The sequence below is a fragment of the Podarcis melisellensis genome, assembly GCF_964234715.1.
Source record: "Podarcis melisellensis genome assembly, chromosome: 8".
In the NCBI taxonomy this organism is placed as follows: Eukaryota; Metazoa; Chordata; class Lepidosauria; order Squamata; family Lacertidae; genus Podarcis; species Podarcis melisellensis.
Window position 1 is genome coordinate 17,757,988 of NC_138540.1, and position 17,644 is coordinate 17,775,631.

At 43.6% G+C, this 17,644-nt stretch overlaps 1 protein-coding gene across 9 annotated transcripts in view; it reads right to left on the reverse strand.

Annotated features, from left to right (window-relative positions):
* Positions 1 to 17,644, reverse strand: part of KIF1B (kinesin family member 1B) — a 125,198-nt gene that overhangs the window by 58,576 nt on the left and 48,978 nt on the right. For 3 of the 9 annotated variants that reach the window (XM_081923392.1, XM_081923399.1, XM_081923394.1), the window contains exons 6-14: positions 16,035 to 16,213; positions 14,775 to 14,886; positions 12,459 to 12,536; positions 11,470 to 11,535; positions 10,447 to 10,464; positions 6,851 to 6,926; positions 5,811 to 5,889; positions 5,144 to 5,286; positions 3,025 to 3,063 (exon numbers count right to left, since the gene is read on the reverse strand). In XM_081923392.1, the coding sequence (XP_081779518.1) occupies positions 3,025 to 3,063; positions 5,144 to 5,286; positions 5,811 to 5,889; positions 6,851 to 6,926; positions 10,447 to 10,464; positions 11,470 to 11,535; positions 12,459 to 12,536; positions 14,775 to 14,886; positions 16,035 to 16,213 (790 nt within the window). The remainder of the gene's footprint in view (positions 1 to 3,024; positions 3,064 to 5,143; positions 5,287 to 5,810; positions 5,890 to 6,850; positions 6,927 to 10,446; positions 10,465 to 11,469; positions 11,536 to 12,458; positions 12,537 to 14,774; positions 14,887 to 16,034; positions 16,214 to 17,644) is intronic. The other 6 variants (XM_081923393.1, XM_081923396.1, XM_081923397.1 and 3 more) reach the window with 3 other exon arrangements.

The window sequence follows — 17,644 nt, forward strand, 5'->3', positions numbered from 1 at the left end:
CCATGAGGGGTAGGTCTTTTTCAAGGGTGACACCCCAGTTTGGGACTGTTCTTATGAGGCGTGCACCTGCTCTTTAAGAGCTAATCGTCCCTCACCACTAGCAATGCCAGCCTAGCAAGATGGACCAATGGATCTGATTCAATGTAAGGTGGCTTCCTGTGTCTCTATGGACTAGATGGGCCATTGGCAGCTTCATATGCTGATTCTTCCACTAATGACCAGACCAGGTTGTGACATAGGGACTTGCATGCATCTTTGGATAGGATGGTTTTCAGGAAGGAAGAACTCATGTTTGGGCACTTCCTCCTTCTTCAGCCTATGCTTAACAGGTCAAATATGTATAGAGTACAACAAGTAAGTTGTGTTTTTTAAATAAGATGTGGGGTGAGTTTTAATTTGGTTTGAAAACTGCCATCTATAAATACGGAAAAGAGCAGGGAGGTTGCAAAGAGAGGAAAGATTCGGGAACAAGAGAGCCGCCAGGATTTGGCAAGCGGGCAGGGCAAAGATGGAGTTGACCAGACCTCCTGTGGAATAATTCATGCGTTCACAGCGGGGCGGGAGGGGGGACGACAGGGAGGAGACAGGAGTTGCACTTGCTGTGACTGCTGCACAGTTTGCACAGAGCATCATCGCACCCTTGAGCCATGCATGGTTCTCCCTCCATGATGCTGCAGCTGCTGGTGCTCAAGGCAGAGTTAAAAGCTGGCAAGCTGGAAGCAGCATCAATTTAAAAAAAAAAAATTAAAAGAGAGAGCGAGAGAAAAAATGCCCCAAAGCAAGAGCCACTCTGGAAAAATTTACACTGCCAAGTATCAGAGTTCAAGGAAATTCCAGACAGATCTCTCTCATCCACCATGTTATTTTCTTCACTTAGGAATGGCAGGAGTAACGGGCAAGGCTGCAACTCAGATGAGAGTATCTGATACGTATGTGTTTTTGTGAGTGTGTGTACTTGTATGTGTAAGTATGTGTGCACACATAAACACAACACCCTAGTTTTCTGATTGTCAATTGTTTAAAATGATATCAATAATAATAATAATAATTTATTTGTATCCCACACATCTGACTAGGTTGCCCCAGCCACGCTAGGCGGCTTCCAGCACATATAAAAACAAAATAAAACATTAAACCTTAAAATCTTTGCTATACAGGGCTGCCATCAAATGTTTCCTAAATGTTATATAATTACTCATCTCCTTAACATCTGGTAGAAGGGCATTCCACAGGGAGGGTGCCACTACTGAGAAGGCCCTCTGTCTGGTTCCCTGTAGCTTCACTTCTCGCAGTGTGGAAACCACCAGAAGACCCTCAGTGCTGGATCTCAGACTATTTTTATATTGCTATAACCTGTCCCGGGACCTCTGTTGAAGGGTGGGTAAAAACCCCCCTGTAATAATAGTCTATATTTGGGGAGGGGACAGTTTGTCTGTCCGTCTAGCTGTTCTCTATGTGTCTGGGCACATCTTAAGATATCATAACCAATTTTTGCATGATGATTTTGCATGATGATGAGATCATGGTTGTGTCTACATTTGGACACAATTGAATGCCCTTTTGAATGAAGATATCAGACAGTACTGCATTGTGCTGTTGTTTGTTTCTTAGAATTCCATAGCAGTATCAGCTGCAAGGCTGCTAGTAATTGATTAATTAGTTTTATAACCAGGGCTTTTTTCAGCCAGAACTCACCGGAACTTAGTTCCAGCACATCTTAGGTAGGCTCCATTGCCATTGTAAGAGAACAAGGGAGGTGTTCATGAGTTCCAGCACCTCTTTTTCTAGGAAAATAGCACTGATTATATCCAACGTTAGTTCTACTCAGAACAGACCCCTGAAGTTCATGGACACAACTAACTTAGGTTTGCTAAATTCAGTGGGTCAACTCTGAGTATAACATAGTTGGGCTTATATTGTAAATCACCCTGTAATCTTCGAATGAAGGGTGGTATAAAAATGTAGTAAGTAAGTAAGTAAATAATAATAATAATAATAATAATAATAATAATAATAATAATACAACCCTAAATAAAGAAATACTATTTGGGCTAAGCCACCAGTGCTCCCCATTCCCTAAGGGAATTTTTAAAACCCATCACACTGGTGGAATCAACTCAAGTCACCTCGATTGCATCTTGTAAAGACAGAGGCCTTTTGCATGGTGGTTTGAATCCAACTCAGGACTAGGCCTACTTAAATCAACAGATATGCCTAACTTCAGTCATCTGAATACGTTTGGCACTGGATATAGCCCTCTATCTGAGATTAAGATGGCATCTTAATGTTTGCCCTTGCATTTCCAGGAAAATCCAATTCAAATTCCCACGTATATTTGAAAGTTATAAAACAAGGAAAGGTTTTCTTTCCCTAAGAGATATAAGACAGTAAGGAGAGAAGTGCTGCCTTAATGAATCATATTCGTTATATATCCAGTTACCTCATTATCGTTGGGTATGGTTCTATTTTTAAATGTGAGAAATATCTTTTCATGGGGATTGGGATGGGAGAGGAGTGGAGGGGAAAGAGGAACACTTGGGGGGGGGGGCGGTCCTGAATGAAAATAAACTGAAAAGTGCCAATTCCAGCCCTTTTCAGCTGGCAGTGCACTTACAGTTTAAAATGGAATTTTAAAAATTCAATATCTGTTCATGTTTTCTTTTTTCAAAAACCAAAACAAAATGCCACCATCTTTCTTCATTTGTTGCCATAAATTGCATACTTTTATCAAAGTTATGGTCTCAAATCCTGTTAATTCAAACCCACTCTAGCGCCACACTGTTATCACTCCTTAAAATACAAGCTTTGAGTTTGCGCTCTGCCCAAAAGCAGCCTGAAAAATTGAAGTGGTTGGCAAGGGGCCGGGTTTCACAGAAAGAGATTGGGTTCCGTGCTGCTAATGTTGGTTTTAAAAAGGTTCTGCCTGGGATTTCCCTGCAAGGAACAGCATGTAAAGCTTGCTTGAAAGCTGGCCCAGCAAAAGCCAAAAAAGGTTAGCAAGGTTACTAATTCCACAGTACACACATTTGCCTCCACTTCCAGAGAAATCGTCCAATGCATCAACTGGAGGAAGGAAGTTTAGAAGGGAAGATACAAGAAGGGTAAAATATCTAGGATTAATAGTTGACACAGGAAAGGGAAGAAAAGCCCAGGCACTGGATACAAAGAAAATATCAGATTCTCAAATAGAACACAAGCAATTTACCTAGTTTTGTCACAATCAGGGAAGGGGGGGATCTCAAAAAATCTAATGCTGTTTGTTTCACAGCCTTTTCTTCTTTCATCCATTCTTTTCAAGGCAAAGGCATGCAATGCATACAGATTGTGGCCTCGTTAAGCGTGATTAAGTCAGAATGTCTCTTGGCAGACAAATAAGCACCCACAACCCAAAAGGCCAAAGCTCAACATCAATTCTTAAAGTCAGAGTTACTTCAAATGCATTCACAAATACACTGATCTCTTATTCTAAAAGTTTCCTTCCTCCCCACTCAACCCCTCGTAGACGTTTTTTACAAATGCCCTGCCACCCACATTGTAAAAACAGTCATCCTTAGCCAAACAGAGACCAAATTCTTACATTCCTGGTGCTTTGTGTGGTTGCCAAATCCCATTGCTGAATGTCATGGCAACCTCTGAGCAGTGAAAAGAAATGACAAGATTATGCTAAGCAGGAGCGATTCATGTTCTGGGATGGAACCACTCTCTCAACACTGATGGGAGTGTTGGGAGGGTGGTTCCATCCCAGACCATGAATTGCTCCCCACCACACAGGCCAGTACAACCCCTTCCTCAGTAGATTCACTGAAATTAACAGACATGACTAAGGTCAATTAATTTCAATGGGACTACTGCCTGTGGGACTTGGTTGGATATAGACCTATGTTTGCTTATATTGATCTGCTTGATTTATTTATTTTTGTTTTCATTTTTTGTCATTTGCACACCACCCAATGTATTCATATGATGGTGTAGTATACAAATTGAACCATAAGTAAACAAATAAACAAACAATTATTTTCATTGTGGCCAGGATGTGGGGAATGCCAACCTCACTATGTTGTGAGGTGGATAAAAAGCTCTTGAAAATTGTTCCTTGGGGATGAGAGGCGTTTTAATATTTTCACCATGTAACAATGGAAAAGGCATTCCCAGAAACGCAATCCTCTGCAGCTCTTTTGTCTTTCCAAGCAAGAGACAAGAGTTGCTTCGCTTGCATACACCGTCTACTGGATAAGTTGCTGCTAGCTGTTGTGGCTGTGTGCTTTCAGGAGGCCATGTGCCTCTGAATTCCAGCTGCTGGGAATCACAAGTGAGGAAAGCACTGTCACACTCAGGTCATGTTTGCAAGCCTTCCAGAGGCTAGGCCATTGTAAGAACAGAATATGAACCTTTGACCTGATCCAGCAGAGCTCTTCTTATGTTCTTACTTTGTTGGAGGTGTTTTTTTGTTTGTTTGTTTTTTACATTACTGTGCTCTGTGGGTAGGCAGTGAGGAATCAGATATCCAATAAAGGGGTTTGAAAACCAGGTTGTTTGTTCTGTGCCAAAATCATCCATACATAGCCGTAGGAGCCAAGCTGCTCCAACCTCTCAGCCAAAACTTAGGGCAAAGAGAATGGAATCTGAATTGGTTTGCTTTGGCAGGGGCCCTGAAATGGAAGGCAGTTGGAGTGGAAACTGACAGCCTGAAGATACTGCCGGGATGGAGAGCTGGAAGGCAAGTGAGGGGGTCGATGGAAGAAATGACTGCAGCTGGCCCAGCTTTAGCTCACTTCCTGCAGTGGGACCCATTTGCTGGGAGCCCCCGCATTCACCGTTTAACGGGTAGGAAAATATGTATAAAGTTTCCAGAAAGATGGAAGGCTATACAGAACACCACTCAGCAAAACTGTTGGCCTCGCTGCTAGCCTGGAAAGGCTCCACACAGAATTCGAGTTTGAAGCAAATGTTGCTGCTGAAGTTGAGATTGTGGGATTGCCAAATCCATGAACTTGGTTCCATTCTTCCCCTGCTGTGCTCCTCAGTCTATCAAATCCACCAAAGTGCCTGGATTTCCCAACCTGCCACCCCCAGCTCCGAAGCTGAGTAAGAGGGTTATCTCCCACAGCAAGGCCCGGAGCTTGAATCTGTATAATCCACTTACTGTCAATAATGTCTCCGAGCCCTTGAGCACGGAGGAGATCCTTGAGCCGTGTCACTTCCTCCTTCAACTCCCGCACCAGCTTGGCGTTGGGATCCTCGTTGATAACAGCATTGCATTTGATCTGCTTTGCCCGATCAGCGTATCTGGAAAGACAGGTGTAGGGTCAGTTCATTTTAAAACACACACACCACCACCACCACAACTCTGCCACATATCTAAAGGTCAAATCTGAGCAATGTGCAAGAGCCTTAGCTGATACCACTTTCTATGACACAGTTATTCCCCTCTGGGGAAGGGCAGCAGCTCAGTGGTCTCAGGTTCAATCCCTGGCATCTCTGGGTAGGGCTGGGAATGTCCCATACCTGATATCCTAAAGACCTGCCATCAGTCAGTGCAGACAATCCTAAACTAGATGAACCAATGGTCTGACTTGGTGTAAGGCAACTTCCTATTCATGGTTCACTTCCTCTCACCGCATGTAATTTTTAAGGAGTTTAAACAGTCTTCATATGATTCTGCTGCATTTCCTTACACTACAACAACTAACTAAGGTGAGTAGAGTACGAGAGACCAGAATCAACCTCCATTTCGCATTTGCATGCTACAAAGAAGGGAACTAAATGGGAAAGCAGCAGACCTGCCCCCATTTTGACACCATGTTCAATACCTTAAAGTGCTTAGTGTTTCATCGTAGTTTATGTCTGCTGGGCTCAGAGCAGCCACCATGGCCGTTCTTGAGTTGCCACCTATGAAGCAAAAAAGGGTATCCAATTAAACAGGAGTCAAAGCTGACTGCTAACAGCACTAATGACAGACTGAGTCACAAATCCAGGTTCCACAGCCAAGGCATTGGAAGGTCAACAAGAAATTAAACTGGCTCTTTTAAAGATCCTAAATGCTTTTATTTCCTCAATATACAAAGCATATATATAAGTGGGAAAATTATATTTTAAGGTTGTATCCAACCTAGTTCTACTAATAGCAGACCCACTGAAGTTCATGGACCTAAATTAGTCATATCCATTAATTTCAGTGTGTCTACTCTGAGTAGAACTAGTATTGGATATAATCCTAAATCTAACCTTCAGGCATCTTTCCCCCCTCAGAACATTAAAGACCAGAAACCTGTTTTTTAACCTCCAAATACTATATATAAATATATATCAAAGGTGATGGAAATACAACAGGAAGTCTCGTATCATTGCAAAGAGAAATAAATTTATAAGGGCATAAGCTTTCGTGGAATAGTGTCCACTTCATTAGACGCAGCCACAGTGTACAATATTGAACCTTGGAAATGCCACAGAGGTGGGGATACTGTGGCTTTCCACAAGAAGCAGGACTCCAACTCTCATCCGCCCCAGCCAGCATGGCCAATGATGAGGAATGATGAGGGTTGTATTGCAGTAACACCTGGGAAGGGCACAGGACCCCTGAAGGCTCTTGGGAACTAGACGCACCACCCAGAAAGGAGGCTCCCTGCTATATCTCTCTGTGGCCCTCCAGATGTTTGTTGGACTCCAATTCCCATCAACCCCAGGCAGCCCACCCAACTGTCAAAGGTAATACTGGGAGTTGTAGTCTAGCAACATCTGGTGGGCCAAAGGTTCCCCATCCCAAAATACCAAGTGTAAAACAATGAAAGGTAATTACTAATTAGCAGGGAACTAACAAAAGGTGGGGAAAGATTCTGCTATGTCAACATACCCAGGTTTTCCCGAAGCAGCCACGTCAGCACAGAATCCCTGTATGGAATAAAATCAGTCTTCTTTTTCTTCTTACTCTGCAAGAGAACATTAGCATTTAAAAGCCAGTTGCCACACACAAAAAAAGGAAGTCTGCACAAAGTTGTGTGCACACGTTTTCCTGAACCTTTCAAGAAGCAACATCTGAAGGCATGTTTTTGCCAAGATAATCTCACAATGAAACAAAAGCTTCAGGAAGCAAGTGCATACAAGAATTAAAGCTACAATGTTTTAGTCATTTGGTTAGACTAAACAGATCTTAAAAACTATCATTAAACAATTAGGCAGAAGAGTTTTACAGGGAGGGTTGAATGCTTCTAAGGCGGCAACTGCTGAAATTAATGTGTGTGTTTTTAATATATTCCTAACAGACATGAAGGTGGGCAGCTAAAATGCTACATACCATCATACCCAAGTTATAAGACATCTAAAAATAGGTTGGGGGGGGGGGGGACAAAGCAAGGAGAGGATTCAGAGCTGGGATCTCATGAACTACTTTCATCCTGCCTGAGTGCTTTAGCACACTCAATGGGATTTTTTTATTTCTCATTCTTCAAGCAGCATTCCTCCTTGCTGTGTAGCAAAGAGATTTCAAAAGTGGCTTGTCTTGTAGTACGTTGGGCTCCTGTCATGGAAGCATAAGCCTAGAAAGTTGCACATGTGCATGAACAAGCCCTGCCAGTCTTTGGATCGCGACCAGGTCATTTCAAGTTGAAACAGATGTGGTCAACTGGCAGCCAATATGCCCCATCAAGCCCCACAACAAAAATTCTCACTACAAAACATTTCCCCATTGTTTTGCACACACAGAAAATGCTTCTGCGTTGCAACACAAAGGGTGCATCCAATGCTGGGCAGACCCATTGAAATGAATTGACATGGCAAACTTGAGTCCATACATTTCAATGGGTTTGCTCTGAGTAAAATTTAGTTTGATGCAACCCAGAGATTCCACACATACTTGTATTATTATTTTCTGGCTTTGCCTGAAATCACATACGCTATAAGAGTGAAGCACCCGTTAGCAACCACCATTACTACAGAACCTGACTGATCAACAAATGCACACACACACACACACACACACGGCCACTTTCTGAAGATAACATCTTCCGCTCTGCCAAGAGAACAGAAAGTTGTCCACCTACTGAGTTAAATCGACTGTGCAGATGAAATAATTGCAGACAGGATAGTAAACTAAGAAGCTAAATATAGCAATGTGTGAAACAACATTGTAAGTTGTATAGTTTATCCTCGAATGAAGGATGATATATAAATATAATAAATAGGTAAATAAAAGTCCATGAAATTCAGGGTGAAAGGTTAGGCTGGAATCCTTCGAATTGACACACTGGGCTTCTGCATGCACTGTGTTTTTGCTTTCTAAAAAAGGGGGGGGGGCGGAGGCCCAACTACACTCCCAAGTGGTACAACCTAGATATAAGTTGACCACCTCAGTAAAAACCAAAGCTATGAAGTTAATCCAAAGAGACTCGGATATTTCCACAACACTCTGCAAGCTTGAAGCCAGACATATTTGGAGTACGGCACTAAGATTAGATCAACGGTATTCTGTTTTATTTAGAAATTAATTTTCAGCAAGCCAAGAAGCATCATCAGCTGAATTATATTTGAGTAAATCATCAGCTGAATTATATTTGTGCTTACATACCGCTGGGCTTTTACCTAAGAAAGGATAACAGCCACCAATGAAGTGGGTACAGACAGATGGAAGAGCATTTAAAATTACTGAAGGGGATGGGATGGGGAGAGATTACTGAGGACAGAGAGAGGTCAGAAAGCCTTAGCTAGCAAAATTAGACTAGAGAGGTCCAATTCTATGTTGCCTCCCACCCACACAGACTAATCTTGTACCTGGTTGAAGATTAGAAGGATTTAGGAAGTGTTCACAGGAAAACACAGACAGACACTGTCAGGAAGGAAACAGCTATGAAGCAGTCTGTGTAGATTTTGGCACAGTGCAGCAGTGAGAGGTGCTCCTGAACGTGGGTTCAAGTCCTACTTTTGGCACAGGACTGAAACAGATGCTATGCAGGAAACACCCACACCCACAAACTCCTTCCCACATGCACTTTTAAAAAGCAGCTGTGCTCTTGTGAATTAAGAATCCTTCCCTTGGGCTACAAGGGAATAATCTAGGAGAACCCTATGCTGAAGCAAAGCATTTGTAGACCTGGTTACCCTTGGATGGGAGACCGCAGCAAGTGCCATCTGACTTTTAGGCAAAGCAGTAGAGGTGGGAAAGGAAAGAGCGGGCCTAATCAGAAGTCAGTTTCAATTGCATCCATCTGAATGTTTCCACTGCAAAAACTTCAAATGTAAAGTAGCAACCTCAGCAATGCATTATTGCATGCAAACCACCCTAACACACAAGCAGCTCAGCAAATGCCCCTTCTTACTCATATGAGAGCCAACAGTAGGATAGAGAAGAGTGCAGAATTCCAGGTTTTAATGGCAAATAAGAGTTAGTCGGGCATATGCTCTGCTCTGGTTGGTGGGAACCAGAAACTTTGAAAGCAGGGAGGTGGGAAGTTCTGTGGTCCTTCATGTGTTGCTACACTCCATCTCCAATCAGCCTGGCCAACATGGCCAGTGGTCAGAAGTGGTGGGAGATGGGAACCCAACAACACCTGGAGGACCACTACTTCCCCTGGTCTAAAGTTTTGTTTCAGAAGAAGCAGCAATAAGTAAGTGCATGTTACTTGTACTGGTAAAGAAAGGGAAAACCAAGTTAGTTACAACAGGAGCAGGGATCCACTTTGTGCTCTTGTGAATCAATAATCCTTTCCCTTGAGGTCCAGAGAGTGATCTAGAGGGACCCAATACTGAAGCAAAGCATTTGTAGTCCTGGCTAATCCCTTGGATGGGAAACCACAGCAAACACCATCTTAGAGAAAGATGGAAGTATAGGATTTTTAAAAAATAAAAATAAATCAGACTTCTCCTTTTCAGAGACGGTCACTTATATGGTTGAGCCCAAACACCCATTTTGGTGACTGTGTTTATTATTTATTTCATTTATTTAAAAGCATTTCTAAACCACTTAAGTTTTCTTTTTTAAAAAACCACACCTGTAAGGGATATAAACGATGTACAGTGTGGCAACGACATCCATTAAAACAAAAATACAAGCTAAAACCAACAAAATAACATAAAAGCAAGTAAATGGTGCAGCAAGTGAATTTCCTGCATAGGCAGGGGGCTGGACTAGATGGCTTTTGAGGCCCCTTCAAAGAGATTCTGAAGCCAATGGAAATGCATCCTTAAACATGGAACCAGTGCAACCCTGTGGACCCCTGCTCCTATTTTCTTCTGGTCTAAAGACCCACATAGTCAGCACCAGAAGTGGGGGAACCTGCAACGCTCCATATGTTGCTGGACTTCAGCTCCCATCAGCCCAGCCAGAACGATCAATGGGGAAGGCTGATGAGAGCTAGAGTCCAGCTGCATTTCGGAAGGTCATGGGTTCTCTACCCCTGGTCTTCAGGCTATATCACGTTTTAGTTGACAGCAGCTACCCTTCCTCCATCATCATACCTTGCTGGTGCAGTTATCCTAAATTTGGAAGCATTGAAGGAAGGAAAGAAGGAAGAAGATAAGGTTACGTTTGTTGAGCAAGGAAGAGGAGGGAGTTTAAACAGGCACCACAGATTCACAGATGCACTTCCAGTTACTTTTCCAAGGAACCACAACAGTAAGCACCTCAAAACACTTTTCCCAGATGGTAACCTTGAACCTATGGAGTTTGACTATATGAAGAGGGGCTACAGTAGGGCAGGAAGCCTTAGGAGGGAGGACAGGAGCTAGAGGGGCTTCAACCACGTCAATTTAAGAGCTTAGATGAAGCATAAGGGGAGAACCCTGCCATGTGCCTTAAGCTCCAGGACTAGGCACTATCAGACATGCACAGCATGTTAAAAGCCTGGCTAACACTATACTCAGTGTAAAGAGAAGCAGTCACCTCTGAGCTAGGCTTTGACCATTTGAAACAGCAATAAGGAACCACTGGAGATTCAGATGTTGTTGGATTCCAACTCCCATTAGCCAACATGGCCAATGGCCAGGGATGATGGGAGTCTGAGCCCAGCCACATACAGATGCAGCCCAGCCCATGCCCTCTCTAGTTTCGAATTTTGAAATATAATGCCAGGAGTGGGACAGGTGAGCAGGTTTTTTCAGGAACAGCAGCCTCATGGATCAAAATCAGGAGCCCCGCTGGCCCGAGTTAGTTCCCCACCCAAATCATCCCAAAATCAGCATGTCTGAGACTCTTTAGCAGGTGGGGAGAATTGGGGTAGAGGATCACTATTTCCAAATAGTAGATTTCTGAAGCCCTCTGCCTTTGGAAAGCTACAACAAAAACATTTCTACTTGGGCACAAAGTATTTTTTAAAACAGCTGTTAAAACACTGTCAGTTGACACACAATATCCTGCCACACCCTCCTGAGGCAGTTGTTATTTTATTGATGTCTTGGCATGTTACTAGAACCAGGTGGGCTTGTAAAGCTCATGGTTTTGTTTTGTTTTAAAAAATGAGTGTGAAAATAATTCGGACTTACCACTTCTGCTAAGGCTGAAATGACTTTTCCCAAGGTGGTGAGAGACTTGTTGATATTTGCTCCCTCCTAGAAAGGTAAATCAAACATTTGATTTTGAAGCTGTCTAGATATAAAAGGGAAGTCTGGAAAAATGAGACACTTCACCCCCACCCACCCCACTCTTTTGCTACAGAATCCTATGGCATTAAGGATTCCACTTCTTTTGTACATTGTGTCTGACTCCTTGCATGATACAGCATCTCAGACCAGACTCTCTTTACCTAGTGGTCATCTGTGTTGGTCTAGGATCTGACCAACAGGTTTACATCATGCATAGGTCATCACTGCCCTAGAATTCCTGGAGATGAAGGCTGTGTTTTTCCCTTCCTCCAGCAAAGTGGCAGGGACTCTGGTTTCACCTCTGCAAACCATTAAGCCCCACCCACACAGGAGGAATAGAAAGGGCTAAGGATCACATAGAATCACAGAATCAGAACTGTAAAGTTGGAAGGGTCCCCCAATGGTCATCTAGTTCAACTCCTTGCAATGCAAGATTCTCAACATGCAGTCCCTCAACTACTGGGTGGGACCCATGAGCAACAGGCACTCCAATTCAGGGTATCAATTGTCCTCTTATCTCATTTTCTACCCCCACCATGGCTGAAGATTGGCTAGCAAACATCTGGCCGGCTGTTTTGAAAAGACAAAGGCTAAGGTCTCACTCCAAAGTGGGTAGGGCAGCATGCTGAATAATGACCCTTGGCAACATTCAGGAATGTACTCATTACCAAGTCAGACTATCAACCAGTCTAGCCCAGTAGTGTAACTGGGAGTGGCTCTCCAGTCTCTGGCTGAGAAGGGTCCTTCCCATTACCTGCTGCTATCTGATCCTTTTTAACTGGAGATGCTGAGGATTGAACCTGGAGTGTTCTGCGTGCAAAGTGGCTGCTCTTAACACAGACCTACATTCCTTCCCTGGCTACCCACAACATAGCAGAGCCAACTCATACCTTTAATCGGGTCCCTTTGGCACCAGTGGAGTCTGCCCTCTCACTCCCTGCAAGATCCACGAGGCTAATTTTGCTAACCTGGAAAGAAAAGCATGGTCAAATTAGGTGGGGAAAGAGAGAGAAAGCCAGCAATTTCATCTTGGTCCCACAGTATTCAGGTGCCCAAGGTAAACACACTCCTGCACAGTATCAGATGCTTGCTATAAAGTCCTAATAAGTTCAGCTTTCAGATATCCAAATACCTCCCCTATATTTTAGCCATTGGTTACAAAGAGGCAGATTTACAAACGTGATACAACCAGCATGACTGCATGCTTGAAGGGGCTTCTGTCATCATAGGAGAGGAAGCTGCTCTACATATCAGAGCACCAGTGTCACCAGAATCAGGGCTGTCAATGGCATGCTAACACCACCCATCTCATGACCCCTTGTTTAACTGTTCAGTTTCTGATCACTATCCCATTACTTCATGCCTGAAACAAAAACCTCAAGCATAGCAATGATTAAAAATACTTAACTGGGAATAAAACATGCAGCCTCCGCAGCTATATGCAACATTAGGATGCTGGCCGTGTTTACTGTTTTGCCCAGAGGAATTTGTATTCATCTGGGATGGAATTTATATTGGGGGTGTGGGGAGAATTACATTACAACCACCTGGCCAGAAAATTGCAGGTTGCTAGTTTTGATAACCTTCATCTAACAAAGAAGTTAAGTTAACAACATGACAAGCAGGTCACCGTCCTCCTGTAACTTTGCAGAGTGTTAATGTGAGAGAACAAGTAATGTGATAACATAAAAATAACCCTGCAGCTGAATCAGGCCAAAGTCACACCTTAGTCCAGCATCCTGCTCTCACAGCACCCAACCAGTTGCCCCAATGTGAAGCCTACAAGCAGGACCTCAACACAACAGCACTCTCTTCATTTGCAATTCCCAGCAACTGGTATTCAGAGGCATACTGCCTCCAACAGTAGACAGAGAACATAGCCATTTTGGCTAGTAGTGATGTTCTTTTGAAGCCAGCCAAATTAGTGGCCATCACTACCTCTTTGGGAACGAATTCCATCATTTAACTGTGTGTTGTGTGCACATTCAGCTACACTGGATGCCCATGAGTTGTAGAAGTAAGAGAGAGGGAGAAAAACTTCTCCGTATCTACTCTCTTCACACAATGCATCATTTTATGAGACACGTCTATCATGCCCTCCCTTACTCACATTTTTCCCCTCGAGTAAAAAGCCCCAGATATGGTATTGTAGAGAGATAAATGTTTATTCTTAGAACTGAAACGTTCTATAAGTACCCCAGTTGCACAATGCACTGTGCTAAAGCTTCTCCTGTTTTTTCCTCCAAAAGTAGCATTCAGGCCAGAGACTTCCCCCATGAAGAATAAGCTCCCCTTTTAAACATGCAAATCCCTCCACAGTTTAAAAAGGCAGCTTGCTTGTTGCCACCTCCAAAGGAAACTAGGCCAACAGGGAGGATGGAGAAGAAGAGAGAGAGTTAATGAGGCGGTAATTAGTTAAGCCCTGCCAAGCAGAAACACTGGCATTTCTGTGCAGGAGGGGGGTTTACTCAGGCTCTCCTACAGCTACAGATATCTTCTTTCTTAGTGTTGTATCCTACTAAGGCCAAATTCTTAAGATATATTTAAAGCACTCTTATAGACTTTAAACTGTCATGGCTTCCCACAAAGTATCCTAGATTTCCTAGGGGACCCTTACTCCCCTCCCAGAGCTGTAATTCTCAGAGTTCCCTAGGAAGAGAGACTGTTAAACCACTAGGAATTGTAGCCCTCTAAGGGGAATGAGGGTCTTCTAACAACTATACTTTCCAGAACTCTTTGGGGCAAGCCATCACTGTTTAAAGTGTTTCAAATAAATACAGTGGTACCTCGGGTTAAGAACTTAATTCGTTCTGGAGGTCTGTTCTTAACCTGATACTGTTCTTAACCTGAGGTATCACTTTAGCTAATGGGGCCTCCTGCTGCCGCCACTGCGCAATTTATTTTCTCATCCTGAAGTAAAGTTCTTAATCCGAGGTACTATTTCTGGGTTAGTGGAGTCTGTAACCTGAAGTGCCTGTAACCCGAGGTACCACTGTAATGTGTTAAATATAAGGTGTAAATATGGCCTTAGTTGGATACAACCCTAAGCAGATCAGAAGGCAATCAGCCGACATTTCTCACCACCCTTGGAAAAGAGAGCGAGCAGTTCCCAAGTCATGTTATGAGGGAAGTCCCTGATCTAGTTGCAAGGAGCTTGCTTTGCACCCCAGCTATTTCCCCTGATCCCCAACTCGGGAGTAGCCTACCTTCTCAGTGGAAAGGTCAGTTTCAAGGTCATGCTTCTTCTGCGTGAAAACAATGGTGAAGACTGCATGGGAACGGCTGCTGGTTTCATTCATGTTAGTAGCTGCCACCGTCCTTTAATACAGAAAAGAGAAAGAAAGGGAAAGCTCGGGATTAAAGAACAAGAACACCATTGATGGGAAGAATCAATGGGAAGTTGGCATCTTTACCATCATACAAGATCCTCTGAACCTGGGACTAGGTTAGGGATGGGAGAACCTGCAGACCTCCAAAGGCTGGTGGATTACCAACTCCCATCATCGCTTACCAAAGCCATGCTGGCTGCTGCAGCTGCTGGGAGTTGGATTCTAACAATAGCTGGAGGACCCATTTCTAGACTGTGTTATGGACTGTCAGGAGAGACAGCCAGACACATACCCTTGAATCCTCTGTATTTGTCTATTTGATTTGTAATCCACTTTTGGAGCTAACCTTGGCTGAAAAGTGGGGGAATTCATTTGTATTAGCTCTTCCACGAGGGAGCTCAAGGCAGTGTATGCAGTGCCCTCCCCCCCAGGCACTGGCCACCCCCTCACCAGCTTAGCTTCAGCTGCATCACTGTGCCCTAGGATAATCTCTCTTATGCCAACCTGGTCCACAGTTTTAATTTATAAGCTGCAAAACAGAACTAGTAACGTATACCATGTTGTTATAACAACAACAACAATTTATTACTTATACCCCACCACTGCCAGAAGTACTTGGAGAGAAATATTTGATTGGGAGGAAGGAGAATTCAATTGTGTGCACTTGGACAATCATGTCTTGGCTTAACAAGCGAAGATATGGATGAGACTTTGGCCGCATGTGCCTTCGCACAAGCAAACAAACCAACCAGCTAGGAAGTCTTCCATTAAATATCACTTCATGTTCTTCTATCTGAACCAGGAAACTATAGTTCACAGGTTAGAAACAAGCCATGACATTCAATTATGTTCTGAAACTGGCTTAATACCCCATTTTGTTCTAAGCCTCCTAACCATAGTTTCCAGGTTCTGTTGAAATGAGAAACTATATCTAATGAAAGACTTTCTGGCTCACATGCAGGGTCTGACTGACCGGCCAAAATGTTTGTTAGGCAATACTCCTAATGGTTATATTCATAAGTTGACAGGGAAATTATTTACACTGGTGTACTAGGAAATATTTTTAAGACCTGACAGCTGTGTGAGTTGTGAAACACCAATGTCCCTGTACCATGCCTGAAATAAGACCCAACCTACCTAGCTTTGTTTCCAGCATCCATGAGGTCCGCAATATCAGTGTAAGAAGTGACAGCAAGTTTCGACAGGTCTTCCACATACGGCCCAAGCAGAGGATGCTCCCGGACACGCAGATTCCCCTTGTTCTTGGGGTTCAGCAGATCACGGACTCTCTCACAGTAGATCTCCATGTAACTGACCTGCAAGAAGACACACACACGGTTCAAATCTGGACAATTGTAAGAAAACCAATACAGGAAAATGATGTTAAGGAAGAGGTTTACTCAAAACAGGTGACCCAGGGAGTATGAAGAGAGAAATATATTTAGAAAGATCCTCTTTTACAGAGTTAAAAAAAATCATCATCATTTAAGAAGGCTCCATTATTCACAATGATTATGTTTCAGAACAAGCAATCAATATGCACTTTGGCTGAAAGAGTTACGTAAGAGCTCTTTAGATTACTCTAGCATCTACAAAGAAAAATAACGAGAGGAATTTATCCATCCAAAAAGCTATTGAGCTAATGAGACCACATTACGTAAGTCAGATCATATGACTGCTCCTTCTAGCCCATTATGGCCAACTCCAGGAATAGGGAAATATGTGGCCTTCCATATCTTGTTGGACTACAGCTCCCATCATCCCTCACTATTGGCCATGCTAGCTGAGGTTGATGGCTGCTGTTGTAGATAAATACCAGGGTGGACCTGATGCTGGGAAATACTTACTCCTCATCCTGGAGAGGAGGCAAAAGACTTCAGAGGACCTTGCCTGATCCTTCCAGTAGGAGGCACCATCCCTATCAGGAATGTCCTCCAGCAACATCTGGCAAAGGTTGATTTACAGCTTGGGTGCAAGGCACTGGTGGGGGGGGGTGCATATTGTAGTCACACAGGAAATTGTAACCCATTCCAGGAAGTGGCAAAATTTCACCTCTGTTGCTCCAGCCGCTAATTAGGAAACCTGAAGAGCCACTCCTGGGTTCTAGACCTATCCAGGTTTTCAAAGAAGCATGTGGTGATGGCCACATGCTTAGATGGTTGTGAAAGGTGGGAGGAGGAAGAGGTTGTTTTGAGATGGATAGACAGAACATGGGCTATATGAAAGCCCCTATTGCAGAGGCTGGGGAGCAATATCAGGACAGGGCTATAGACTTCATGCTCTGTATGTATGTATGTATGTATGTACATACTTGTGTTTGTGTGCATACCCAGGCGTGTGTGACTGCTGCTTTGCCCCAGGCTACAAATGCAGTGTTGGAAAGCCTTTTTAGCAACCAAGGAAGGAAACGACAGGTGTGCATTGTAGCTGGAGGGGGCGTGACTGCTTCAGAGCCCAAAGAATGCGGGTGACTGGGGTGACCGGAAGGTAGCATAATAGACAGAGCTGTGCCTGAACAAACGCGTTTTTCCTGTTAACACGACACAACAATGACAATTCCTAGGCTGTCTGCCAAGCCGATGCTTAGGAGGATGTGTATCCATAAGTTGGCAAACGACGGAAATGCAACCTAGGTAAAAATAGCACACTGCTGCATGCATTTGTTCCATATGCCTTCATCAGGCCTCCTTATTCAACATGCAGTTGGGGGCAGCTTCTGCTAAGTCCTCCCAGACTGGCTGATTTTG